At 50.8% G+C, this 27696-nt stretch overlaps 1 protein-coding gene across 5 annotated transcripts; it reads right to left on the bottom strand.

Moving 5' to 3' along the window:
• On the bottom strand, positions 1-27481 carry UACA (uveal autoantigen with coiled-coil domains and ankyrin repeats). Of its 5 annotated transcripts, none has more exons than XM_074549046.1 (19): positions 27318-27481; positions 16881-17014; positions 16307-16395; positions 15494-15558; positions 14711-14768; positions 13715-13785; positions 13502-13608; positions 11731-11912; positions 11216-11253; positions 11001-11084; positions 10203-10310; positions 9220-9252; positions 8612-8710; positions 8377-8413; positions 8029-8081; positions 3755-6415; positions 3050-3202; positions 1758-1823; positions 1-1677 (listed from the first exon to the last, which is right to left on the bottom strand). In XM_074549046.1, exons 1-19 carry the CDS (start codon positions 27372-27374, stop codon positions 1606-1608), a joined length of 4167 nt encoding a protein of 1388 aa, XP_074405147.1. In that variant the 5' UTR covers positions 27375-27481; the 3' UTR covers positions 1-1605. The 5 variants fall into 5 exon arrangements, with proteins under 5 accessions (XP_074405147.1, XP_074405148.1, XP_074405149.1 ...); XM_074549047.1 differs by lacking the exon at positions 27318-27481 and adding an exon at positions 19432-19833; XM_074549048.1 differs by lacking the exon at positions 9220-9252.
• Positions 27482-27696: the final 215 nt, after the last annotated feature.

Raw genomic sequence — 27696 nt, 5'->3', positions numbered from 1 at the left:
TACAAAAAAAAGAAGAAACCATTTTATTGAAGTAATATGGGAGAGATTTAGAAAAACATACCTAGAACTCCCTGGATAAGGAAACACAGTATCAAAATAGGCCAGTTAGTACAACAAAACAAATCCTCTCCAATAAGTTTCAAGTAATGCAATCATAAAAGAATTTGGCTAAAAAGTAACTCTTTACTCTGAGATGTTTTCTGTAATAGTCCTCTAAGAAACTAAAGGAAAGCAGCAGCAGATCTGTTTTACTACAGACACGTATTTAGTAAATATATTAAGGGTATTTCTATATAAAAACTGCCCTGCACATCCATCACTGTCTGGAGCCTCCACGTGGCCTCTTCAATCCTACAAGACTCTGCCCAAAAAGGGAGAAAATAAAAGGAGATAAACACAAGTGTAGTGTAAAAAAAGGAGCCCAGGGCCTGGAGGGGCAGCTGGGGGAGCCCAAACAGCACAAAGCAGGGAACTCTGACTTCAGCCCTCATTTTTCAGGAACATGGAGGGGAAGTTTGGCTTTTCTGCATCAGAATGCCACATTCCCCCTTGGTGGTTATCAGCAAAGGCTTTTAAAAAGCAGACTGAGGTCAGCACTCACTGGTGCTCAATTTAAACAGCCCTGTTCCTTAACAGGCTCATTTTTCAAAGACTTCCCTTGAACGGTAACAAATTTCATGGTTTGTTTTTTTTTTCTTTTCATAAAACTTCCTTATGGAAACCATCCTTCAGTTAAAAATGAAGCCTTGTTTCATGGGGCGATTCCAGCAATTAAAAATTCTCCTTCCATTAATCCTCACTACTGACATCTCCCCACAAATAAGATTAAAGCACATCATTTACAGCTCAGACTTGCATGAGCTGGTGTTTGAAAATGCAGTACCTGAGCTGCCCCACTGAGCTGCTCAGTCCCAGCCTGAGGAGGAATGAAGTTGTGCAGCAGCAGGACCATGGCACTGCTGCTCCCCAAACCAGGCCACTCCAGCCTGCAGGAGTCAGGATTGAAGCATTCAGGGACGCTCTGCGGGCAGGGAGTGTTAGTGTTTGGATGGAAAACCTGATTTTTTTAAGTCTTGTAGAAGCGAAGGCACTAAATCTTAAGCTTATATATTAAATAAAGGCTGTAACTTGGCCAGCCAAGTTACAAGAGACAGCCAAACACCTTCCTGTGTGTGTCACAGCACATCCTGCTCAGCCAGTGTGACAAATGAGCCACTTGCTCTTAATCATTAAGGGACATCCACAGCTACAACACTCAGCCACGCTGCTCTGCACAGTTTATTTTTAAGCATCCCATGAGAGTTCAAGTTCAAGGATCAACTGGAGCTTCTGGGTATAGGTCCTGCTTTAACAAGTGGTCAATCAGACATTAAAACAATTTAACCTCTATGTCATCATTTTGACAGTTTTAAAAGATGTTCTATACCTTTTATCCGTCTCATGATAAAAGCACCAGGCCTGAGATGCCATAGCCCTGGTTTAGTGTTTGACAGGAGAAAATGCTTCAGCTTTGAGCGTTGTTTGGCGTTGGGAGGCTGTGAGTGCAGCTTTACCAGCATCACCAATTCAGTACCAGCAGCTCTCAGTGCCCAGCCCCAGCAGCACTCAGCACACCAGGCCCTGCCTCATGCGGATGATCTGCAGCAGGGCAGCCTGCACATCTTCATCCATGTGACCCTGCAGGAGCAAACACCCATCACCAACACTGAAACCCCTGTGAGCATCTCCCTCCCTGCCAGGGGAGCCTGCAGCCTCACCTGCACAGCGCTGAGCAGGTGTGTCCTGTACACTGCCACCACCTCCTGGTGCTGCCGCGCGGCGTCCTGCGGGAGACAAGGGGACACGGTGAGCCCCGACCTCCTTCAGCCTCTGCTCCTTCCCCTCCCAGCCCTGTGCTCCCGGGCTTGGCCACTGCCACGCCAACCACAGCTCAATCTACAGGTTTAAATGTTATCCCTTCCACTAATCAAGGAAAAAAAGTGACTGCTCTTCTGCTGGAAGAATAATCACAGAATATCCTGAGCTGGAAAGGGCCATCAGAGCCCAGCTCCTGGCCCATTGTGGTGGTGGTGGTTGAGAGTCTGGTCAGCAAGAAAGTCAGATAAATATTCCCAGACATTCCTGTGGGAAGCTTTGAGAAAATTCAGATAAAGAATTAAAACAATCCTACAATTAGTATTCTGAACTTGTAAGATGTTTACAAGTGTTGTTCCTAATTAACCAACAGCGTAAGGAGTGTTAATTGAACATCAATCAAGTCCAAGCTTCTCAGATCTATCTATAAAAAGAATGTGAATCTAATAAACTCAGCTTTTTCTTCTAGAAACATCAGTCATGTTGCTTCATTCAGCCATCCTCAATACAACAGCGACAGCCCTGCACGCTGCCTTCATCACAGCATCAGCTATTTGGTTAAAACCACCCTTTTCAGAACACTTTGCCTCATAAGAATCAACCCTGTGAATACTCTGATGTATTTGTGAATCTGAGCAGGAGCAGAACTCACTTTGCCCAGTCACAGCTTTAATAATGAGCTTCACTGAGGTAAAGCGTGCACAAAATCCCAGCACTCAGGATATGTCCCCTGCTCTGTCTGTCAGTGCTTCACGACAAACAACACACCCAGGGCTTGCAGGCAGAGGAACACAACTCAAAGCCATTAAGAAATTACCACCTCAGCCTTCCAAGGTGAGAAAAAAATATATGGTTGTAAGAAATGGCTAAAGCTGAGCCTGCATTCAGAAATGGTCTTGGCAGGATTACAGCAGAGTATCACATAAGCACAAATTCTCCCACTCTGCTTATATCCCTTTTATCTGGAGAAGCTGTCAAGTGTTGCAACTCAAACTGAAGAGGAAAGCAGAAAAAAAATGTACAGAGAAGCAGAACTCAGGGGCAAAGGCCCAAGCAAACAATGGATAGTGTGCTTGTGAAGTGTGAGGCTGCAGTCCCACCCCCTGCTCCAGCGGGCACATCCACATTTCCCTGTTTACACAGGGAATTAAGCAATGCTACTGCACGTCAGACAACACCTTGTGTGAGCACTTACAGCCAGCTGCTGCTGGAGTGTTTTCACTTGGCTCTGGAGCAGTTCCACCTGCTGGTTGTGCCTCTTGGAGGGGATCCCAGTGGTGTATGTCAGCTGGGACAAGCCGTTGAGAGCCTGCTTTAACCGCTCCACGTCGTTCAGCAGCTCTGTTATCTTTAAATAAAAAAAAAAAAAAAAAAAAAAACCAGAAAACGCCATTTAAGGATGTCTCACTGCAGACTGCTCTTTAACATTCTTTCGAGTCTGATGAAGCCCAGCAAGCACTGAAGGGTCTTTGTCCCAGCTTGCAGAGAGGACTTTGCTTTGCTGACACGCTCATTGCCATTGTGCTCCCTGGCACTGGGGTGTGGCAGGTACAGTGACATAAGAGACTGAAAAAAGGGAGGATCTAAGGGCATTCCAGGTCTGACTTTCTGACTTCTAGGAAGAACAGTGAACTTTCAGAAGGCCAGCCAGAGATGCCCAACACACACAGCTCCAGACGAATGGGGAGCTGATATCCCCAGAAGTCTGAAGCTTTAACAGAATTTAAACACAATGTCCAGAACATAAGGGACTGGAAAAACTTTGCGTGATGTAAAATGAGGACTTCAGCTGCTCTGGGCCAGCCCTGGGTTCCTGATGCTCAGCACAAAGTGGTGCTGGAGCACCTCAGGAGCTGAATGCTGAACTGAGAGCATCAGGAGCACAAACCCCAGATCTCACCTTGTTGTCCTTGGCTTCCACCTGCTTTGCAGACTCCTGGATCCTCTTCTGCAGGTCAATAATGGTTGTCAGCGATTTGTCACACCTCTCCTTCTGGTCCTTGATCTCCTGCTCGATGCTGCAGCTCCTGAGCTGGAGCAGCTCCTTCTCGTCCTTGAGGGACAGCTCGCTCCTCCTGGCCTGCAGGGCCTCCTCGCAGGCCTGCTCGTACTTGTGGCTCATGCTGGCCAGGTGGCCGGCCATGCTGCTCACCTGGGCCTCCAGGGCAGCCTTCATGGAGCTGTACTCTGCCACGGCCACCACCTCCTGGCTCTGCAGCTCTGCCAGGGCCTGCTGGCTCTGCCGCAGCTCCTCCTGCAGCCTCAGCACCTCCTGGCTCTTGGCCTGCGTTTCCGCCTCCTTTTCCTCCAGGCCGCGCTTGATGGCCGCCATTTCTCCCTCCAGCCCTTCCTTCATCTGGGTGTACTCCACCAGGGGCACCGAGGACTCCTTCAGCCGGGCCAGCTCCTGCTGCAGCTCCCCGACTCTGAGCGTTTCCTTGTGGTACCGCTCCTCCTTACTGCTCAGGGCCTGCTGCAGCTCCTCCACGGTGCGGCCCAGAGCCTCCCTCAGCGCCTGCAGCCGCTCCGCCGGCACCTCACGATCCACGGCTCCCTCCTGCTGCCCCTCCTGCCCCGTGTGCTTCCTCAGCAGGGCCCTCAGCTGCTGCCTCAGCTCCTCCATGCTGCTGGCACACAGCCTCTCCAGCTGGTGGGACTTCTCTGCCAGCACGTAGTTGTGCTGCAGGTCGTGCTGGATGGACAGGAGCCCGCTCCGGAGCTGCTCGCTCTCCTCTCTGCACCTCTGCGCCTCCTGCTCGCTGCCCCTGCACCTCTGCTGCTGCTCCTGCAGCTGTGCCCGCAGCTCCTTCACCGTGCCCTGCAGGCTCTGCTCCCGGTCCTCAAAGGAGGCCACCGGGGCGTACTTGGACTTGATGCACTCTTGGATTGTGTCCAGCTCCTTCTTCTGGGCTTCAATTTCTGCGTGCAACTGTAAGATTTCATCCTGCCCCCTCTGGTGCTCAGCCTTAACGGCAGCGTTGCTCTCCTGCAGCTCTTGCACGCTTTTATTTAAAGTATTTACCGTGGCCTCGTGATCCTTTAAACTGATATACTCCGTTTTTAATTGGTTCTGTAAGAGTTTCACCTTGTTTTTTAAAGCTCCGTTTTCTTCGTTCACCCTCAGGAACTCCTGCTTTATCTCTCCAATTTTGCCCTTCAGGTCTGACAGCTCCCCATTGGTCTTTTCCAGGGTGCTGTTGAGGACAGTTTTAACCTCCTCGTGCGTGGTGGCCAGCACGTACTGATCCCTCAGGGTCTCCCTCAGGCCCGTGTTCTCAGCCACCAGCTTGCCCACTTTTGCCTGCTCCTCATCATATTTCTTCTGAAGCTCAGCAAGCTGCTTCTCAAGCTCAATCCCATTAGATTTTAAAGCTTCCAGCTCTTTCTTGTGCTGCTCCGGAGACAGGTACACAGCTTGCAAGTGGCTGATATTCTCATTTAAGTTGTTCTTCTCTGCCAGCAACTTTTCAGCTTCTGCTTTGCTTTCATTGTACTTCTTTGTTATTTCAAAAAGCTTTTTTGTCAGGTCACCCACAGCCAGATCGTTTGCTTTCTTCAACTCCTCATGAATTTTTAAAGGCACATTCTGGCTTTTAATTTCAGTTTTTAGCATTTGGACTTGCTGCTTCAGCACCTTGTTATCAGCCTGCAATCTTTCAAGTTCCTTCTGCAGAGTCTCATTCTTCTGTGATAGCTCAGAAATTGCCTTCCCCAGCTCCTCTTCCCTCTGCTCAAACCCACTCCTCATCTGCTCGTGCTCCTCTGCCTTCACACGCTGTGCCAGCTGAGCTCTCTGGCTCTCAGACTCCCTCTGTAACAGCACCAGCTCTGCCTGCAGCTTCTCCCGCTCCCCCTCCACCTCTGCTAACCTCCTTGCCTTCTCCTTCACCTCGTTTGACAGCAAACCCTTCACCTTCTCAAACTGCTCCGCGCTCACGGACTGGGCCAGCTTGGCCGCCGTCTCTCTGAGCTGCCCTTCCAACTCCGTGACGTTCCTGCCCCTTTCATCTCGCTCCATCTCCACCTTCACCAGCTCCTTCTGCAACCTTTTGTTTTCCTCCACCAGCCTGCCCTCGTCCCTCCGGAACTCTGCCACTAGCAGCTCGTTCTGCTTGATCTGGTTCCTCAGTTTGCCCACCTCGGCAGAGGCTCCCTCGTACTTGGCCTTCATCTCCTTGAGCTGCTCCTTCAGCTCCTCCGTCGCCTTGCCGCTCCCCGAGGCCACCTCGCTGGCCAGGTGCTCCTTGAGGGCCAGGAAGTGGCTCTGCATCTGCTTCACCTTGCCCTCGGAGTCGAACATCCTCTTCTGCACGTCCTTCAGGGCGTCCTCCAGCTGCCTGACCTGCTTGTCGGACTCTGCCTTGCTCCTCTCGCACTCTGACACCAGGGCCCTGCACTCGGCGCCCTTCAGGGCCAGCTCCCTCTGCAGCTTGCTGATCTCCTCCTTGGCTGCTCCAAAGCTGCTCCTCAGGCTCTCCAGCTCCTTCTTCAAAGCCTCCTTCTCGGAGCTGGGCGACTGGGCGGGCAGCGACAGCTCCAGGGGCCTCAGCATGGACCGGGACTGAGGGCAAATTGCACAAAAAATGGAAGTTCACGGCTCTGACAGGTCATGGACATGTGTTCATTGCTTATTATTTAGAGTATGGGAACCGCCCACTATTTAGAGTATGGGAACCGCCCACTATTTAGAGTATGGGAACTGCCATTATTTAGAGTATGGGAACCTGCCCATTATTTAGAGTATGGGAACCTGCCCATTATTTAGAGTATGGGAACCTGCCCATTATTTAGAGTATGGGAACCTGCCCATTATTTAGAGTATGGGAACCTGCCCATTATTTAGAGTATGGGAACCTGCCCATTATTTAGAGTATGGGAACCTGCCCATTATTTAGAGTATGGGAACCTGCCCATTATTTAGAGTATGGGAACTACCCATTATTTAGAGTATGGGAACTACCCATTATTTAGAGTATGGGGAACTGCCATTATTTAGAGTATGGGAACCGCCCATTATTTAGAGTATGGGAACCACCCATTATTTAGAGTATGGGGAACTGCCATTATTTAGAGTATGGGAACCGCCCATTATTTAGAGTATGGGAACCGCCCATTATTTAGAGTATGGGAACCGCCCATTATTTAGAGTATGGGAACCGCCCATTATTTAGAGTATGGGAACCGCCATTATTTAGAGTATGGGAACCGCCATTATTTAGAGTATGGAAACTGCCCATTATTTAGAGTATGGAAACTGACACCACTATTTGGTATGGAAACTGCCTAAAATCCAGTTGATCTGAGCATCACTATTACAAGAGATTTTTTTTTTTTTTTTTTTACATTAAGTCATTCTTGCCCCTATTACAGAACAGGTATTTCAGCTTTTAACAGCAAAAATCTCAAATACAGCTCTGCATTACTGCTCCCCAGTCATGGAATGGTTTGGGTTGGAAGGGACCTTAAATCCCACCCAGTGCCACCCCTGCCACAACAGGGACCCTTCCACTGTCCCAGGTTGCTCCAAACCCCATCCAACCCAGCCTTGGATATTTCCAGGGATCCAGGGGCAGCCACAGCTCAAGTGTGTGAAAATAATTTTATAAGGAATCAGAGCAGAGAGTGCCATGGCTAACAGACCCTTCTCACTGAGAAGGCTGAGGAATGCAGTCACTTGGAATTCTAGAAGGGTCTGGGTTGGAAAGGACCTTAAAGCCCATCTCATTCCACCCCAAAGAGTCTGCTGGACCTTGTTTGTACCCAAATTGTGGCTTTAAAAGGTTGATAACTATCAAACAGAATTGTCAGGGAATTATTATATAGTGTGCAGGAAAATGAAATAATCTGTATATTATATTATTTTATTATAATATTATAATATATTAATAAATTAGAAAAATATGATGGAAATAAGTCATCTTATCAGCCCCCAATTTACAGAGTGGCTGTGTAAAACACATTTAGGAGAGCTCAGGACAGCCCTCCCAGCATTTCTAGCCTGTCACAGACAGGACTCTAGAGGGCACCCGCAGTAAAAAATAAACACAGAAAAGCAAGAATTCCCCAAAACCGTGTGCTCAGAAGCAATGCTCAATAAACACACTTTTATAAGCACATTTAGCTTTCCCAGCACGACTATCTCAGAGTTCCTTCCAGTGGTAAAATATTTATTACCTGGGATTCCACTGCAAATGCTTGGCCTTGTTTAAGTAATAAATCTTCTTTTCCTGGATTTTCAAAGCAAACAGTGTTTAGCTCTGGTTAAAAACAGGAACACAATCACAAGAACACTGATTTTCCTGCCCAGCTCTATTCTGGTCACTGGGGTCACGCCAGGCTGAAGGCCGGTGTTTAAGCACTTGTTATTAAAACAACTTCTACTTAATTAATCCCCACAGGAAAGGGGACGAGGGCCTGTCTGCATTTCAGACCAGCAGGAAGAGATGACCAAAAATCCCCTTTTATCCCTGTATTCCAACACCCCACCATGCACAGCAAGCTTTAACAACTAACTGTACTCACTGTTTCCAAAGTTACCTCCAGACCCCGCAGAGTCGCCCTAAAATCAAAGGGCAAGAAACAAAAGTAAGGCTGAAAATTCATTTCACATTTCTGCTCTACGTTAAACTAGGGTGAAGGGGCAGGGAAAGCTTTTGCAATGAGATAACCATTCAGCATTTGCAGCAATTTAACATGCTGAAGTACTTCCTACTGTAAATATCAATTGCTATTTCCCATTTCAAATCACTCAACATACTTCATAATACTTGAGTTTAGCTTTGAGAGCTTCAATAGTCCTTAAACTTTCTTCCTGCTGCTTTTCCTTGGTAGTCAGGATTTTCTTCAACTCATCTTTCTGAAAGAGAAGGAGTGCCACATAGCCAAAGCCACAAGAATGGACAGGGCTGTAAGACCTCAAGGAACTTTTTGAAGAGTTTAGACAGAACTTCAACCAAGATCAGCACCGAAAGAATCCCTAATTTTTGCTTTTGGAGTTCTTCAAGACTGCTCCTTTACAGAAGGAGTCTTGAGGAATGAGTCAGGAATATGCACCAACATAACCTGCTACTGTTTAATTAATTCATATTTGTTAGTCTCGCACTACTGAAAGTCACTACAGAGATGCTTAATATTATCAATGTGCTCAATATCCTAAGTGAGCTTTAAAGGAGCCATGGGAAGGATAATTATTTGTAGTTGCAGAAATGCTGTGCAGCTGCATAAGCTGGTCCATAGCAGTAGATGCCTCACTTGGCATTTTTAGGTAGCTTTTAAGTAGTGTATTTACAACTGCAGAGGAAATAAAAGAGAGAGCTGCTTCCCCTACTCCCCAGTGCTGTTACACCTGCAGGTGACACATCCTACCTCATTCTCAAGATCATCTGCAAACATTTGCTCCTGCAAAAATGACAAAAAATCCCCCCCAAATCATTTTTTTGATTATGTTTAAGGGGCTCACACACAGTTCATCAGCTGACAAATCCACCCCAGCTTCTAATGCTGCCCTTCCAATTTCCATCTGGCTTTATTGCTCTGTTTCCTATTTCTCTAGCCAGGAGTTAAGGGTGTCTGACAGAGCAATGTCTGGGAACTGGAATATCTCCTGTTTTCCAGCTCAGACACTACTGAACTGGAAAACCAAGTTCAGTTTTTAAGAAGTTTGCTGATTTGGGGAAGTGGCGATTAAGAAGTTCATTTCATAAAGGCAATGCTTAAAACAGGAGTTCAGACAAGCCACTGACTGCACTAAGAAATATTCTTTCTATCCATGGGCTACATTTAGGAGAAGCTGCATAAATGTACCTCTACAAAAATACAGCAAAGGAACAGCCTCCACAAAGGAAAAAAAAAACAACAAAAAAATCCTCTTTATATTTTCTTTCTACTGGTCACACTCGGACCTCCAAAAAGAGGGAATTTTTTTTAAAATCAACATTTCAAATTTGGGTGAGAAACTTCTGTTGGAAACCTTTGGCTGTTTTCTTGTCAATTGAAGATTTTTTTTTTCTCTGTGCTAGCACTTGCAGTAACAGCTGGAAAGCCAGCCCATGACAAAGCCCTGCCACCTACATTTAATGGAAAGATGGAGCTCAGCTCCAAATTGCAGCACCCCAGAGCAGCCCATGGCACAGCTGCACTGGGGGGCACAGCCACAGATGCTGCTGCCCAAATTTCTGTGTGCCAGGCAAGGACATGGCACCAGCCCCCTCACAATTCAGGTGTCACTACAAGACCAGAGGCTTTTCCAGCAGGCAGTGGGGACACACATTGCAGTGATTCCCAGGAAAGCAGATCCTAACCCCTGTCAGCCCCAGGTGGCTGTCCCAGCTTGCCAAGCCTTGCTTTACCTCAGTGAGCTGCAGCTGTAGCCCACTGATTCTGTCCAGCAGCATCCTCTGCTCCTCCTGCACCTCCCTCATTCGATCCTTCAAATCTTGGTTTTCCAGCTCCAAGTCCTTGAAAGTAAAATATGGCACTTAAAAACAAAAACGAAGGCCTCCCCACACTACACACATTCTGGAAAAGGTAAAGACTTTGAGCCAGCAGATTTAACAGCTACTGAGCACTCCAAGCCCTGCCTAGCCTTTTGAAAACTGCAATGACAAGGGAACGAGATGGGAAAATTAATGCTGGTTAGTGGAACAATTATGACACAGATTATTTTTAGCATGACACAACCATACATCTCTTGAGACTGATTTTACTGCAGAGGCAGAAGGTTAAGAGGTAGGAAAGGTTGAGACAGGGACACTTCCAACTATTTATTACCCAAAAAAGGTGCAGTTTTTTCCTGAAAAAAAGTTTACAGCTCATCTGCATAACTGCCACATCATGCAATTAGGTTTGAAGCAAGCAGCAGTACACGACCTTTGCTGATGGATCATCAGTGCTCACTCCAGCAGCCCAGCCTGCCTTTAGTGCCTGAGGCTCGTTATCCCATTGGGAACCACAGGATGCTCCCTGCCCACCCACCTGAGTGGGCAAGGACCCACACAGGAACCCACACAGGAGTGCCAGGCTCCTCCTGTGCCCCGTTATCCCATTGGGAGCCCACAGGATGCTCCCTGCCCACCCACCTGAGTGCCAGGCTCCTCCTGTGCCCCGTTATCCCACTGGGAACCCACAGGGGCTCCCTGCCCACCCACCTGAGTGCCAGGCTCCTTCTGGAACAGCTGCAGCTCCTCCTGTGCTCCATAGCCCCGGCCCCACTTCTGGGACACGCTGCAGACCTGTCAGGGCAGCAGGAGAACATTCCTTCAGATCCCTGTGCCACCCCACCTCCCCAGTTCCCACTGGGACCTCAGCCCCCCACAAACGATCCCCCCTCAAGCCCTCAGTGACACATGGCTTCACCAAGTACCTTTTGCTCAGCCTGCCCTCTCTTGATGCTGTCTCTCCCTAAAAAAGCACCACAGAAACAGGGAGTTACAAAAGGCATTTAGTTCAGATTCATGCAACAACATGACACATTCAGCTAATTCCATCCCCCTTCCACCCTGGGAGGGCATTTCAAAAAATAGCTCACCACACCCCCAACTAATCAAACATGGAAACATCCACAAGGTTTTCTATAAAATAAAGGCTATTTATTGCTATAAATAAGGGTAAATAACTCCCATGATCAATACTGTTAAGCCCTCGAGGCATCACAGCCTGCGACCCTCTTAAAAGCTTTGCTAAATCACACAACCCCAAAGCTGCCCTTCCCCTCCCAGACAGGTCCTTTGTGGTCCCAGGAGCACAGCTGCCCTCCCAAACAGGCAGTTCATAACCTTTGTGGTCCCAGGAGCACAGCTGCCCTCCCAACCAGCCCCTGGAGCCACAGGAGCAGGGACACAATCCCACCCCAAGGGAGGGGCTGAAGGTTCCTCCTACCTCTGCTGGAGTCCTCAACGGCAGCTTTTATTAAAGCCAAAATGTCAATATTGTCCCCAATCCTGGCATAGTAAGCACAGTCATGGCCAAGGCCATCAGTCAAACCAACATCAGCACCATTCCTGAGCAACACCTCCACGGCATCCTTGCAGCCATATTCACAGCCTAACATTAGGGCAGTCCTGGCATGGGAGAGAGAGGGGTTCAGAGACCCGGGACCCCACAGAGCATCACTCACAGAGCCAGCCCTGGTACAAACACATCTGATCTCAGACACCTCAGCCAGGGCACCTTCCCTCTGCCCACAGAGGAAACAGCTTTCCAAAGTCACTCAGCAATGCTTAAATATTTGTGCAAAAGCAAACAAACCCACACAACAACAGCATTTCTATAAAACCAGCACAGACTCGCTGCCTTTGAAAGCCACCCAGTGTCTGGAGAACTCCCGTGACTCTGGTTTCCTCTACCAGATACAAATCAACAGACACAACAAACACCAGGCAAGGAGTTCAGACAAGGTTTGGAGAGGGGGGTGCCTGGGAGCCCTGGCAGAGCTGCCCCAAACACTCCCCAGCTGCAGGACGTGCAGTGAGAGTGGCCAGGCTTTGTCCCATGGCAGCCTCATGTCATGGAGGAATTCTCCAAGAAATCCCTGGCAAAAGCAGCAGCTACAAACAGAATCCAGGAATAAACACTTCAAGGTCTCTTGGAAGCTCCAGTGGACTCAGGACTTCTTTCCAGAGCATCACTTCTCCATGGCCCATTGTGCACATTGACCCCAAGGGCTGCTCGGGACAGAAAAACCTTTTAAAGAACCAAGTGCAGGTTCCCTGCTGCCTAGAACAAGCCTGGAATATTTTGGATGCCAGCAGGAGCAGGAAAAAAGGCCAGGTGTTGAATTGGCAGATCCACTTGTGAACTGACTCCCAGGTTCTCCTCCCACAGACTGAGCCCATCCATTCTGCCAAGGGCAGCCTCCTTCCCCCAGTGCCATCCATTCTGCCAAGGGGCATCCTTCCCCCAGTGCCATCCATTCTGCCAAGGGGCCCCAGTGCCATCCATTCTGCCAAGGGCAGCCTTCTCCCCCCAGTGCCATCCATTCTGCCAAGGGGCACCCTTCCCCCAGTGCCATCCATTCTGCCAAGGGGCCCCAGTGCCATCCATTCTGCCAAGGGGCAGCCCTCCCTCAGTGCCATCCATTCTGCCAAGGGCAGCATTCCCCCAGTGCCATCCATTCTGCCAAGGGCAGCATTACCCCAGTGCCATCCATTCTGCCAAGGGCAGCATTCCCCCAGTGCCATCCATTCTGCCAAGGGGCAGCCTCCTTCCCCAGTGCCATCCATTCTGCCAAGGGGCAGCCTCCTTCCCCAGTGCCATCCATTCTGCCAAGGGGCAGCCTCCTTCCCCAGTGCCATCCATTCTGCCAAGGGGCAGCCTCCTTCCCCAGTGCCATCCATTCTGCCAAGGGGCAGCCTCCTTCCCCAGTGCCATCCATTCTGCCAAGGGGCAGCCTCCTTCCCCCAGTGCCATCCATCCTGCCAAGGGCAGCATTCCCCCAGTGCCATCCATTCTGCCAAGGGGCAGCCTTCCCCCAGTACCATCCATTCTGCCAAGGGCAGCCTTCTCCCCCTAGTGCCATCCATTGGGCCAAGGGGCCCCAGTGCCATCCATCCTGCCAAGGGGCAGCCTTCCCTCAGTACCATCCATCCTGCCAAGGGGCAGCCTTCCCCCCGGTGCCAGCAGGAGCCCAGCAGTGCCCTGCAGGCCTTACCTGCTCTGCTTGTCCCTGGCATTGACGTCGGCGCCCCGGTCTATGAGCAGCTGGCACACGGCGGGGCGGCACATCTGGGTGGCCAGCACCAGCGGTGTCCTCCCGTCCTGGGGGACACAGGGGACAGCGTGAGGCCAGGGAGGAGGCCCAGGGGCCCGGCAGCTCCCTGGGGGCAGCGGGGAGGAGCAGGAGGAGGGGGAGGCAGCCCCTTACCCCGTCCTTGGAGTTGACGGCAGCGCCGTGGTCGCAGAGCAGCTGGATGCTGGCGGAGCAGTCGGACATGGCTGGGGACACAGCAGGAGAGAGAGGTGACAGGGGCAGGGAGGGGACCTGTGCTGTGACAGCAGCCTGGGGAGGGCCCAGGCACAGCCCTGGGGGGGTGTGTTACACCAAAACCCCCACGGCTGGGCTGCAGGGTGAGCGGGCTGCAGGGCTCAGCTCTCACACCACCCACAGCCATCAGACACTGCTGTGCAGCACAGGGAGGATGCAGGAAAACACCCACAGCATCAAACACTGCTGTGCCAGACACTGCAGCACAGGGAGGCTGCAGGAAACCCAGAGCAAAGGCTCTTCACCCACCCCCAGCACTGCCCTAAAGCCCTGCTCGTGATGCTTGAACATTTTACCCAACTTCACCTCTGTCGCAGACATCTTTTTATGAAAAATCCTTTCTTTAGGATTTTTCCTCCTGAGATGCTGAGAGGCCTCAGGAACAAATGTAAGCAATGGTCATCTGCTGCTGTGGAATGCAACAGGTGCATCTGGGATTGGGCACATGTGGTTGTTTCTAATTAATGACCAATCACAGTCAGCTGGCTCGGGCTCTCTGTCTGAGCCACAAACCTTTGTTATCATTCCTTTCTATTCTTAACTTAGCCAGCCTTCTGATGAGAACCTTTTCTTCTATTCTTTTAGTATAGTTTTAATGTAATATATATCAAAATAATAAATCAGCCTTCTGAAACATGGAGTCAGATCCTCATCTCTTCCCTCAAATAAGACCCCTGTGAACACCATCACACACCTCAGACCTCCAAGCTCTGTAACACTGTTCAGTTCATTATTGAGGACAAATGTCATGACAATATAAAACAATCTCTCCTACTAAATCCACCAAAATTAAAAGAGAAGGATTCAGCCCATCTGGAAGTAAATGCATTAATTAAATCGTTTCCATACAGTTAGAAGCAAAGCAAAGCCCTTCACCTGCATCATGAAGAGCAGTTCTTCCCTGGAGATCCACATTCTCTGTTGGACAATTGTACTGTTAAAATAAATAATCCCAGTTATCAAGCAGAATCCAGGCTGCATTTACAACATCAGGTGTTTGAGCTTTAAATTAAAGCAATAAAACGTGATTTAAGTAAAAAAATATGCACAAGAATTGCACAATACATTAGACTTTTCACAGATAATGAGCCTTTACATCTGCATGGAGACATGCATCAATTAAAAGTTTAAAGAACCCATTTAAAATAACAAAAAAAAAAAAAAAAAAAATCAAATGGCCATACACTGACCAGGAATAAATGAAGAAAAAAATAAAGATCACACAAACCTAAGACAATTCTCAAATGCTGTTTCATTAATGAGAGTTTGTGGCTATAAATGCCCAGCTTTTGAAGCAAACACTACTCTGGAGCAGGCAGTGTTGCTGTTTCTAAACAGGGAACAGCAGTCTTTTAAAGATAGCCCCATTTTCTTCAAGAACCACAAACTGTAACTTGATTTGACAGTTTATGAAAAGATTTAAAAAAAAAAAAAGTTTATTTTCATTATTTTAGCCTTCTTACAGTCCCAACCTGGTATTTAGCACGAAAAGCTCTTTTCCCCAAGACTCTTATTTTTTAAAAAGAATATTTTTATTTTAAAAAAGAATATTTTTTTAAATATTTCTTAAGAAAGAAATCCCATATCCCAGTTTTGAAGCAGGGTATGTAAAGCCACCTTTACCCCCTCAATATAAGAGACAAGCTGTATTTTCAGTACCTGCAGGAGCTTCTGCAAGCACAAAGCGTGGCCATACTTGGCAGCCAAGTGCAGGGCGTTTCTGCCTGAAAACAGAGAACAGCAGCTCAGGTTTGGGTCAGAGAATTCCTGAGGAGCATTCCCAGCATTTTAGATCCAACAGTCCCTGTAGATGTGTGCTCAGACATCTCTCTACACCTCACTTTGTTACAGTTCCTTTGTGAAATTCATCTCAAAATACTGCATCTGACTCCACATAACGATTTAAAAAAATCAACTCTCCCATAAGAGGAGGAGGCCAAGTTATCTCTGTAAATTTTCTTATTCTCAGCTTCATATTAAACCTATTAAATTCTGAGTAACAACCTGAAAATTAGCTGCTGTTTTTAACTGTCTCTTCCATAAGATCTGCTACCACTCAAGGAAATCTGGAAGGTTCTGAGCTCCTGAGGCTCAGCTGGGCACACAAACACCTCCCACAGCATTCCACAGGATCCTCACCTCGAGTTCATGCAGAACTGCTCTTATCCTGTTGTTCTCACCCAGAAATGCTGGGTGTGCTTTATTGTGGTATATTGTGTTTATAATGTGCACCAGCGAGTCTGGAGCACATTATAAACACAATTATAGCAGCACAAACCCACATTCCTTGAGTTCTGCTGCATTCATCAATTCCATAACAGGCCAGTTTCCTCCACACCAGCAACCAGCCACACAGATAATTTGGTTTTTACCAGCTACAGAAAGAAGGAAGAGCTATCCTGTGGTCCAGCTTAACTTTATTTCAGGATGAAACTCAGCTGGGAGCATTTTCAGGGCCTGTGAGGAACCCACCTGCAGCATCAGTGGCTGTGATATCAACGCCGTGCACCAGGATGGTGTTCAAGCAATCCAGGTTTCCCTTTGATGCTACAACATGGAATCTAAAAAAGACAAAAGACCTTGCTTAGGCACAGCTGGTTTGTACACAAAAGTGGCAATATTGGCCAGGAAAGCCAAAGCAGCAGGGAAGTGCTGCAGGGGCCAGCTCTGGACAGCATCCAGAGTTAAGGGTTCTGCAAACATTACTTCAAGGAACAAGGCAAATTTCCTGAGGAACGACCATTATTTACCTGGATCAGTGAACCAGGTGAAATACCAGGGGGGTTTCAGTTTCCCTCTAACACCCAAACCTGGCAAGAGCAAGTGTTTAAGCACTCATCTCCACTCAAGTGAAGATTGTTTGGGAGTTTCCCTTCGCAGCCAGCTGGGCTCCAGCTCGGTGGAGCTGGATTACATGAGGCATTACACAGATTTCTGTAGCCAAGCAGGTTTCTGGAGCAGCAGGAGGATGATTTCCATACTCTAGAGCAGGAGGATGGTTTTCAGCAGCCCCCAGCAGCATTCCCAATCTCGGGAAGTCACTTACGCGGATCTCCCCTCCACGTCCAGCTTGGTGGGACTGACCCCCTTCTTGGACAGGATGGATGAAACCTTCTCCACATCGCCCCTCTCAGCTGCCTTCATCAACCTGTCATCGTACTTGCTCCAGTCTGGGTTCACCTGGGGGACAGAAGCACACGTGTGAGTTCATGGAGCACCAGGAGCCACCAGGGCTGAGCCACAACAAAATCCAAAATTGGCTTACAAACAGTGCTGCGCCCACCAGGGTGGCTGGAGCTATTTGTGCAACAGCCCTGTCACTGTTGCTGGCATTGAACAGCGTGCAGAGCTCTGGGACAGCCTGGTTAAATCACTTGGGTCCTAAAGGAGACCTTTAGGATCAGATTTCTTTGGTTTTCCTCATTCTGTTTCAGTTTGTCATATTCTGACAACAAATGGATGCACTAAAAATACACTCCAGGACATGGCTTTTCCTGGCTGTGCCAGACTGTTCAGCGGGTCAGAAATTAGCTAAGTGTGATGCTCAAGGGAAGAACGGCTACTGACTGAGCTGCAGAAGGAAGAAATTCAAAGTTGATAGCGGGGAATTGCCTGCAGTTCCCAAAGCACTGTGGAGAACAGAGAAATCCCAAGCCAGCTATAAACAGACCACCACCACCCAGCCCCAGACAGCCCTCACCCCCCTCTCCTCTCTTGTTTACTCCAAACTCAGAATTTCAGGCCCCAGGCCAAGCCTCCCATCCCAAAATGCAGAGCTTGTTCTCTTCCCTGCCAAACCATCCCTCTGGATGGCTCAGGGCTTTTCAGGAACCTGCTCTGGGACAGAGACCTCACATCCACGCTGGACACTGATGGCTGGATATCCAAGGAGCTTTTAAGAGAAGAACAAGGCTTCCAGAGGAGTATTTTACTCAAACCAGGAGTGTAACATTCAAATCTAACTCTGCACAGCAAGAGGATTTGCTGGTGAGACACAAGCAGCCTGCAGGTGCATAAGTTACTTCTCAGTGTGGGTCAGAAATTCCTCACAACAAGAAGAACATTAAACCAGGTAACCCCAGCCCAGGGTTTGTTTAAGTAAAAGAAAGTAAATAAAAAAGAACAACCCCAAAACTCCAGTGCCACCACCTGCACCTGCAGTGATTTGTAAAAGGGAGCTGCACTCATGATCAGAGAGACAGAGAGGATCCCATCAATCCACACAAATATCTCCAAGGGGTGTCAGAAGATGATTCCACACTGTTCAGCGGTACCCAGGACAAGAAGCAATGGCCAGAAACTAAACCACAAGAACTTCCACCTCAACATGAGGAAGAACCTCTTTCCCCAGAGGGGGCAGAGCCCTGGAGCAGCAGGATTCCCTCTCTGGAGCCATCCCCACCCCTCCTGGCCACGTTGTGTGCCACCTGCCCCAGGTGAGCCTGCCTGTGCAGGGGGCTGGCCTGGAGCATCCCCAGAGGGCCCTTCCAGCCATAACAACTCTGGGTGATAGTCTTCATCTGCTTTCCCACAATAAACAAGATTACTGTAATCACGAAGGCTTAGCAGCAGCTAACCCGGTCCAGCCCTGCTAGAAGTGACAGGAGTAATAAAAATAGAGCACTAATGAAATCAGCAGCAGTGCTGCCGGGCTGAGGTGCAGCACTGACTCATCAATCAATTAACACATCCATTAGCCTGAGAGCCAAGGCAGCCTGGCCTGAGAAGTCACTGACTGCTCTGGTGACACAACCAGTGCCATGTCCTCCCCAGCCTGGACAGGCTGCCCTGCAAAGCCACCTCCTCATGCAAGGCTCAGCTTTTCATGTCAAATACCTTGGGGACTGTGCACGCACAGCATCACAGCCTGTGCTCCCGAAATTCTCCTGGCACCTTCCCATCCCGACAGGACAGGGATCTCACCTTGGGTGCTCACGCTGGGGTGGGGTTGCTGGGTTGATACCCGCCAGCACAACTCACCCAAATGGACAGAAAGTCCTCCCAAATCCTCCCCAGCCAGTCCCTGCTCCCATTTTATAAAAAGTTCTGATGAACAGAAGCATTACTTAAAAAAAAAACCAACACTTCAGTCATTTGTACCCACGACCTATGCTGCACTAAGTTTAAAGGGGATGGAGAGACAGGACACAGGGAATCATTCCCAGTGCCAGAGGGCAGGGATGGATGGGAGATTGGGAAGGAATTCCTGGCTGGGAGGGTGGGCAGGCCCTGGCACAGGTGCCCAGAGCAGCTGGGGCTGCCCCTGCATCCCTGGCAGTGCCCAAGGCCAGGCTGGACATGGGAGCAGCCTGGGACAGTGGGAGGTGTTCCTGCCATGGCAGGGGTGGAATGAGATGAGCTTTAGGATCCCTTCCAACCCAAACCATTCCACGATTAAATCATTATATATTTAACGAACACATTTCACACGTAGGAAAGATTCCTCGCAGGAGGAGCTGCTAAGGAGATGCAACACTCATCAATTAAACAGAACTACTACACCCCACTGGCACAATCAAACCTTTCACATTTTTGCGGTAATTTTTGTAAATTCCTGCCGGGGTACAAAACCCCAGCTAGAGGTCCCAGATACCTACTGTGTCCTTGGCTGCACAGGAGAACCAACAAATCATGCTGAACTCGAGGTGCCAGGAGCCACCAGCCCGGTGACATCTGCCCCAGCTCACGGCGAGGAACCGCTGCCCTGCACCGCCCGCGGCTCCTCCTGCTCCATCCTCACTTAGCTCGGCTCCCCGAGGGTGCTCTCCCCATCCTCAGCATCATCCTCAGCCTTCATCACCCTGCGGCACGCAGAGCCGCGCTCGGTGCCGGACAGACGGACGGACAGACGGTGCTCAGGGAAATACCGCCCGGGCCCAGGAGCTGTAAACAACACACAGGCAGCCTCACCAGCCCGATCTATTTTCTGATAAGGCACTACTTGATAGGCAGGCGATAGAAAGCAATAGCTATTAATACATTCCCGGCGTGCCCGCGCCCTGAGTCACGGTGCTGCAGTGAGCTCAGGGGCCAGGCACGTCCCAGCCCCGCAGACAGGCAGGCCAGCGCTCTTTGGAAATGACAACCACGCTCCTCCTCACGGCCACGGGCACCCACACGGGGGAAGGTCGCTCTCAGCACCACTAATAACACAGCAGGACCGAAATACTCCCTGCAGTAATTCCTTCCCCGTTCCGCCGCGCCGCAGAGCCGCAGCCAGACTCGGGCTCAGGCTTCAGACAGCCACAACCGCCGAGCAGATGGAATGCGTGATCCTATTTTGACAGAAATGTCACCCATTTTAAATTAGAAAACACACATGCCTCCGCTTTAAAAAAATTCTCCTTTTGCAGCGCTGAAACCCTTTCTGAATAAAACCTGGTTTCAGCTTACTGCTGCTGCCAGTCTGTCTCCCAACATGTGAAACGAGAGGAGTCACAGAGGCTGTGAAAACATTAAACAGACAGCACAATGATTAACAGGAGGGAGATGGAGAATCCCCTTTCACAAGTTTTAAATTTAAATGGAGAGCTCCCAAGTGCCATATTTAGAGGAGTAGGTCAACAAGACAAGCAACGCTCTGTTTTGTCTGCAGGAGAGAAACCTGGTCCGGGGCCAGGAAAACCACTTACACTCACCCTGGAGGACACACTCCAGGGGCTGCAAATAACCTAATAAATCGATCTTCTCAGCAGGGAATTTTTATATCAATCGCTCAGATTTTGGCAAATTCTCTCTTTCCCATAAGTTGTGACCTGTGCCCTCGTCCCCTGTGTGAGCACCAGCCTTCCCCAAAGAATGTTCCAGCATCTCTCTGCAATTAGCATCCATGTGACAAAGCCACTCCAAAAAAGCGCAGTGACTGTGCTGTCTTCTGACCACAACCAAGTCTGTCTCCTCAAGCTAAAAATGGATATTTTTCTGGGGGGAGAATAAATACACCTCCCAAGTGGCTGCAACAGAAAAGCCCCACTTGACCAAAATCAGTTTGGTGAGAAATGCAGGTAAGACTGTGGCTTCCAGGTGTTCATCCCAAAGGTTTTCCTTGTCTCCACCTCATCTGCCTGCTGACATCCCTCGTGTCTCATGAGCTGTGCTCATCCTTGCCCATGGCAAGGGTGGGATGAGCTCTAGGGCCAGCTAACCCAGCTCAGAAATACCTGCTGTAACCCAAAGCAGCTCCTAAGCCCTTCCCAGCGAGCTGGGATAAAGCTGTGAAAGTGAGCCCAGCTCCTGCCACCGCAGGGCCAGGCTGATCCTGTCCCCAGCACAGCCCCGGTAATGCCATTAGCGGGTGACATAAGCACACAGGAGAGCAGAGAGCTCTGGGGACACTGCCAGCACTAGCACAGCTCACACACACTCAGCAGCCCTTCACAGAACCCCAGGAGCAGCTGGAAGGGATTTAAATCCCATCCCATCCCAGCGCTGCCATGGTGCTCCCACTGCCCCAGGGGCTCCCAGCCCAATGTCCAACCTGGCCTGGGGGATCCAGGGACCTCACTCCCTCCCAAGGAGGAATTTCCTCCCAGAATCCAACCCAAACCAGCCCTTTCAGAGCCAGGGCAGCTCACACGTCCCCCAGGCCCCACACTTTGAGTCCCTGCTCTTTCTCCAGAGGGCAGAGTTCATTTGTCATCAAACCCACATGGGGACAGACACACCCTGCCCTTTCAATGGCACACAGTGACAAAGGCTTTTGAAGTGCACTGACAGAATGAAAGGCTAAGTTAGATTAGAAAACTGGTTTTTAAAAAATATTCCCCAGGTGCAGCTTCCCCTGCAGTGCAAGGGCACTGCACTAAACCCATCTCTCCTGAAGAATCTGGCTCACCTGCCTGAAAAAATACTGCACATACTGGGTTAAACCCCACTGGGGCGAGCAGAAATGGCATTTTTTGTATTTTACAAGCATATCTCACTTCCCAGGACACGTCTGTCCCCACGTGTAAAGGCTTTGGAGCACCAGACTGCAGGGGTGGGATGTGGGTTTAGTCTGTGCAAGGGAAAACCAGACACAGCCTGAACACAGGGCTCTTGTTTCACCCTGCACCTTCCCACAGGCAGCACTTTGTGCTACCACCTCATTCACCAAAAATCCCCCAGAATAAAAAAGCCATTCAACGCCACAAAGTGGGCCAGGCTCAGCTCAAAACGGGATAAAAATCAGCAGTTCCCTTAGGCCTGCTCTGGTTTGGTATCGTGCCGAAAACACTCCTGTCAAAAACTCACCTGAACAGCTATGCCTGGTGTGTTTAAATGGAACTGCAGCCTGTCATCAGTGCAGGTAACACTGTCCTAGCAAACAGCTTAAAGCAGGCAACTACATCTCCTCAGAAACATCCCTGATTTTACCCTGTTCTGAAGGTAGTTTCCTCCCAAGTCAGCATATCCCGTCAAGATCAATCTAGTAAGAATCAAGAAAATTCAAATTGACTTCTAGGTCAAAAAATCCTCTCAAAATGAACATTTCTCACTGTAAGGAGTGAGAGGTCCCCCACAGCAGTGCCAGTTTCTCTCTTCCAAGCTGTGCCAGGGGAAAATCCAACAGCACCAGCCAACAAGAGCTCATGGGCTACACTGGAAGTGCCAAAGGATTCTGCCTACAATCCCTGCAGGAGGCAAAGCCAGCTCAAAGAACTAAAACAGTCCCAGTTTTGTTCCCAAACAACTTTCCCATATCTCACGGCCAACACAAAACTCAGAGAGCTTTCCTGATAAAGCAGCCTGAGAGTGCCAGCCTTGGGGCACAGCCTGGACAGCAGCAGAAGTGACCAGAGCTGCTGGGGCTCTGCATCCCCCAGCTCTGCTGAGGGCATCCCTGCTACCTGGGGCCAGGAACATCACACCTGGATAACGGGGAGCCCTGCCAGCCCAGCTTCACCCCACAGCAGAAATATTTCCCCTTTAAACAGGAGCAGGGCCAGAGTCCAGCTGCCAGCGGGAGCAGCACAGCTCCTGCCTGCCCAGGGCTCCATTAGCTGCAATTTCTGAGCTCTCAGGCAAGGCCCCATTGATCTGTGAGCTGCCATTCATTAAAGCATCAGGAGATGGCAGGGAAATGAAACCTGGTGTGAGTAAAGCACACAGGGACCAGAGCACCAAACCCCAGCCATGGTCAGCCAGCACTAAAGCATCAGGAGATGGCAGGGTGATGAAACCTGGTGTGAGTGCTGCATCAGGGACCAGCCCCAAGCACACAGGGACAGGGAACACCAAACCCCAGTGAGTGCTGCAAACAGGATCAGCCTCAGATGCCCCAGCATGTGCTTGCTAGCATTAATATTTAAATACTGACAAAGTACTCCATAAGTTGCTTCTACACAAAAGGTCATGTGAACTCCAAGCAGATAAGCATAGTGCTTAACTGTGTAATTATGTCTGCACATCAGCTCAGGATACTGAACTCCCAGGCCGGCACTGAACCTGCACTCTTTTAAATATTTTTAATTGCTACATTCCAAAGCGATAAAGCATTAACTCTCCTTTCTACGGAGCCTGAAAATTACAATGCACCTGTAAACAGGCTGCACCACAAAGCTTCTGCTGCACCACAAATTGCCAGTTGTGTTTCTTCAGCTTCACCCCACAAACAAGCTCTAATTCCACTTAACTAAATGCAAATGAATCACAGAGAGATTTTTTTTCCAAGAACAAACACATTAGCACGAGCCTGAATAAAGCTTCCTGGAACCAAACCTGCTCCGAGGAACAACCCCAGCCAGGCCAGGAATGACATTGGAATATTACAGTGCAGTGGGTGCTTGAGGATGCCATGGCAAAGTCACCTCAGGGAGGGGGCACAGGGCAGAACTGCTCCAGCCAGAGCAGCAGCAGCACTGGAAAATTCTGCTGATGGGTCAGGGCACTGGGATCAGCCTGGCTGACAACCTGCTCTGTGTCCTTGCACAGGGCACAGCCAGGACACCGTGCCACAGAATTCTTGTAAGCGTACAAACTCTCATGTGCCCCCAGCAGCACCAGGCTCTTCTTCTGTGAATGACCTCGAACCTTTAAAGGGTTAAAATCAGGTTATCAAACACCTGGTTTCCAGTTCACCCCTTTGGTTACTAATGTCAGCACACTGGGCTGTAAATCACTGCTGACACTGATGCTGCTGCACAGCCAGCAAGAGGTGCTGCTGATGAATTAGCAAACCCCGGCAGCATCCTTCACTGCCACGCCAAAGGGGCGAGCCCAGAGCAGGAGCAGGCACCTGCCCTCCCTGCTGCTGGCAGGCCAGGAGCAGGAGTTTCATGTGCACTGGGTCACCCCACAGAGCTCCCCTCCTGCCTTCCCAGAGCAACACTCAGCCCTTCACAGAGCTGGCAGCACCCACAGGGAAAGGAGCGTTGACACAGCCTCGAACAAGCTCAGCTGTCACTGACTCCCGAGCTTGTTCAGATATTCATTTAATAATCACAGCTCATTATACCAGAGCAAGGGCTCAGGTGTCCCTTTGTTCCTTGCACAATGCTTTCCGCTAATTATACGGCAGCTTTGGTTTCTCTTAATTAAACAAAACCCAGCTGCCACTTTTCCCAGGGGAGAGAGGACTGGTAGGAGTTTCCACGTGGTTTTGTAGCTGCCCATCCCCATCACCCCCCACAGGTGATCCCCATCACTTCCCCCAGGTGAGGACCATCATCATCACCCCCTCCAGGTGAGGACCATCAGCAGATGATCCCCATCACCGCTCCCTCAGGTGAGAACCATCACCTCCTGCACCTGATCCCCATCACCTCCCCCAGGTGATTCCCATAAGCAGATGAGCCCCATCACTTCCTCCAGGTGAGGACCATCACCTCCTGCACCTGATCTCCATCACCTCCTCCAGGTGATGCCCCTGAGCCCTGGGGATCCCACTCCTGGGGCTGCAGCTCCAGCTCTGCTCACAGCACCACCAGGAACCCCCTGGTGGTTTCCCAGTAACTCCAGGTGCCCCTTCCCTGAATTCCAGGCCCAGCTGAGGGGATAACACACCTGAGACCGAGCAGAGCCCTCCCCAGCTGTTCCCCCAGAGCTACAGCAACAAGCAGGTGCCTTTTCCCCTGCAGAGGCCACTAACAGAACTCTGAAGGTCCACTTGCAAAGGTCTGACCCAGAGAAAATAAGTTTTTTTGCAGAACAACAAACCAACCCTTCCCCAATCGGCTTCTCAAGAGAGAGCAAGCAGTGAGTATCTCACAGGTATGGACACAACTCCCAGCTCTGCTGAAGAACACATTTCCTTATCACAACCCAGGTCCCAGACGCACATTTATGGTGTCAGGATGTACTCTGCAATCTCAGAGGCACGGGCACTGGGAGCTGCTGTGGTCCCAGTGGGATTGAGGACATTAATTAAGATCTTTCCTGTAAATGCTGGTGGATGAGGCACCTCCCCTGACCTTCATGCCCCACAGAAACCCACATCCAACTTTCCAGCCTGCCCTCCTGCTAATGCCAGGCATTTGTCTCACTATGCAGAGCACTGAACAGGCTGCTCAGATGATTTTCCAAGCACCAGCTGGAGCTGGCAAAACCAGGTAATTCCACTTTCAGGTTCTGGACAACCGTGGAACTGGTAATAACTAACATGGTTTTTACTTTCTGCTGCTTTTCGTGGCTTCCCTCCATCACAAATCAGTAACAAAGCCATTCCCATCAGAAGGCACGTAAGTACCACCTTCACCTGGAGGAAAACTCCCCACAGCAGGCTGGATGAGGTTTCTCTGCACCCCGCAGGAAACAGGCTGGCTAGGGGAGGAGAGAGGGATGAGGTTTCCCAAACAGGCAGCCCTTGTGCGCTCCTTTCACGCAGGATCTCTGAAGCTGCCGCTGGCAGGGATCCCACCCAGTTCCCCTCCTTCCAGCAGAACAGAGACCAGCTTCATCCCAAACACCCACCGGGATGGGGCTGTCCCCCACAGAGAACATCAAAAGTTGCTATTTGATGGAGATGGTGGAGTGATCACACAACCAAGCTATGTAATAAACAGGGGAAGTAAGTTTACTATGGAGAAAAATCCCTGTTTTTACAGGATCTTGCCGAAAGGAATTTCCCTGCACGTATTTTGGAGTAACTTCAGCTCTCAAAGGTATTGAGACTGCTCAAACCTCCTCTGAAGAGAGGGTTTATTGGAAGTGAAAAATCTCCATGTCTACTCAAAACCAAACACAGGTGCTGCCAGGCTTTGTTTGAATGTAATTACCGGGCTAATTTGAGAATAACAAACAGCTCTAAAGTACAGGACAGCTAATGAACACGGAGCAGTGCCAGCCCACGCATGACAAATCCTCATAACAGGCTCATGAATCACTGCTGAGCCCCGTGGATCCTGGGAGCTGTCATCAGCCAGGGGAGCACCAGGTAACATCCTCAGAGCGGGATTTCGGAGATAGCCAGGTAACATCCTCAGAGCGGGATTTCGGAGATAGCCAGGTAACATCCTCAGAGCAGGATTTCGGAGATAGCCACTATCTCAAAGCACTGCTGATAAAATCCAGCGCCTCACATTCACCTCCCTGTGCCGCTATTCCCCGCAGCAAGCACAGGGACAGCTCGGGATGGGGAAGCATTTACCAACAGGCACAATTAACGATGATTTACCGCGCCAACAGCTTCCAAACGCGGCTTTCTCCACTTACAAAAACCTCCTCCCTGAACTAAAGTCATCCGCGGGGATGAATGAAGTGAAAACAAAGACCGATAAAGCCGGTTAAAGGCAGCTAAAACCAGCCTGAATTTTGGAAGCCGGACAAGAAAACTGCCCCATGCCAGAGGTGCATTTCCAGAGGTTCTGCCTGGTTCATTCAGCTCGGCATTCCCGAGGGGATGACCGGCATCCACAGCCGCGTGCTCACCAGCTCCCTGCCCACTTTCCGAGCAATTTCTCCATCAAAGCGCTCCGGTTTCACATCAACCCCTAGCGCGGAACCCGCTCCTGCCCGTGCCCCGCGCACGGACCGAGCGAGCCCCGCGGCGGCTCCGCACCGGCTCCCCGAGGTTCGGGGGAAAACGGCGTTAATGTGTGCGGGAGCCGGGACACAGCGGAGGGGCACGGGGAACCTGTGGGGTCAGCCGGAGCGAGAGGCGGGGGGCGCTCGGGGCCGCTCCTCCAGTCCCGAACCCCCGGCTCGGATCCCTCCCACGGACCCCGGGCTCTCCCTGCCCCGCCAAGTCACCGCGGCTCCCCGAGCTCTCCGCTCCCAGCGAAGTCCCCGTTCCACGGAGAGCCGGGATCTCCGTGCCCTGCCCCTCCGTGCTCTGCGCCCCGAGAACCGGACCCTCCGTTCCCCGCCCGTCCAAACACCGGGACCCCCGAGCTCTGCACCCCGAAAGCCAGACCCTCTGTTCTCGGCCCCTCCAAACGCCGGGACCCCCGAGCTCTGCCCCAGCCCAGGAAACAGGACCTCCCCGTGCTCTGCCCCGCCGGGATCTCCGCGCCCTGCCGCACCCCGGGACCCCCCAGCCAGTCGGGGGCCGTGCCCCGGCACCCACCGCGCTGCCCCCGATGACCGCTTCGTGCTTCTTCAGCCGGGACTTGAGGCTCTTCATGGCGCGGCCGCGGGCGGGGGGCGCGCACCGCACCGGCCCCGTCGCGCTCCCGCCGCCGCCGCCACGGCCGGGACGCGCCGGCCCCGCCCCGCCCACCCGCTCCGCTGCCAATGGCGGCCCGCCCTCGCGGGAGCTGCGGCCAATCAGCGAGCGGGGCGGAGGGGAGGGACTTCCTCGTGGCGGAGGGGCGCTGGCGGCGCGGAGCCGCCCGGCCGGCAGGGGGCGCGCTGCGGGCGGGGCAGGCGCGGGGCGGGCGGGGCGGCGCTCTGGCCCGGGGCGGCCCCTCAGGGCACCACAGAGAGGGCGCGGCTGCGGCTCCTGG

Source organism: Zonotrichia albicollis, chromosome 11 (genome assembly GCF_047830755.1).
Source record: "Zonotrichia albicollis isolate bZonAlb1 chromosome 11, bZonAlb1.hap1, whole genome shotgun sequence".
Lineage (NCBI taxonomy): Eukaryota > Metazoa > Chordata > Aves > Passeriformes > Passerellidae > Zonotrichia > Zonotrichia albicollis.
The sequence above is the reverse complement of the archived record's forward strand: the minus strand, read 5'-3'. Positions and strand labels throughout refer to the sequence as shown.

Bases quoted from the DNA above. Each gene is read 5' to 3' on its own strand.
- UACA (XM_074549046.1), bottom strand. From the start codon at position 27,374: ATGAAGAGCCTCAAGTCCCGGCTGAAGAAGCACGAAGCGGTCATCGGG. The intron at 13,609-13,714 runs GTAAGGGGCTGC...TGTGTCCCCCAG, and splicing joins CCGTCAACTCCAAGGACGGG to GACGGGAGGACACCGCTGGT. The intron at 3,203-3,754 runs GTGAGATCTGGG...TTTTATTTAAAG, and splicing joins TGGAAGCCAAGGACAACAAG to ATAACAGAGCTGCTGAACGA.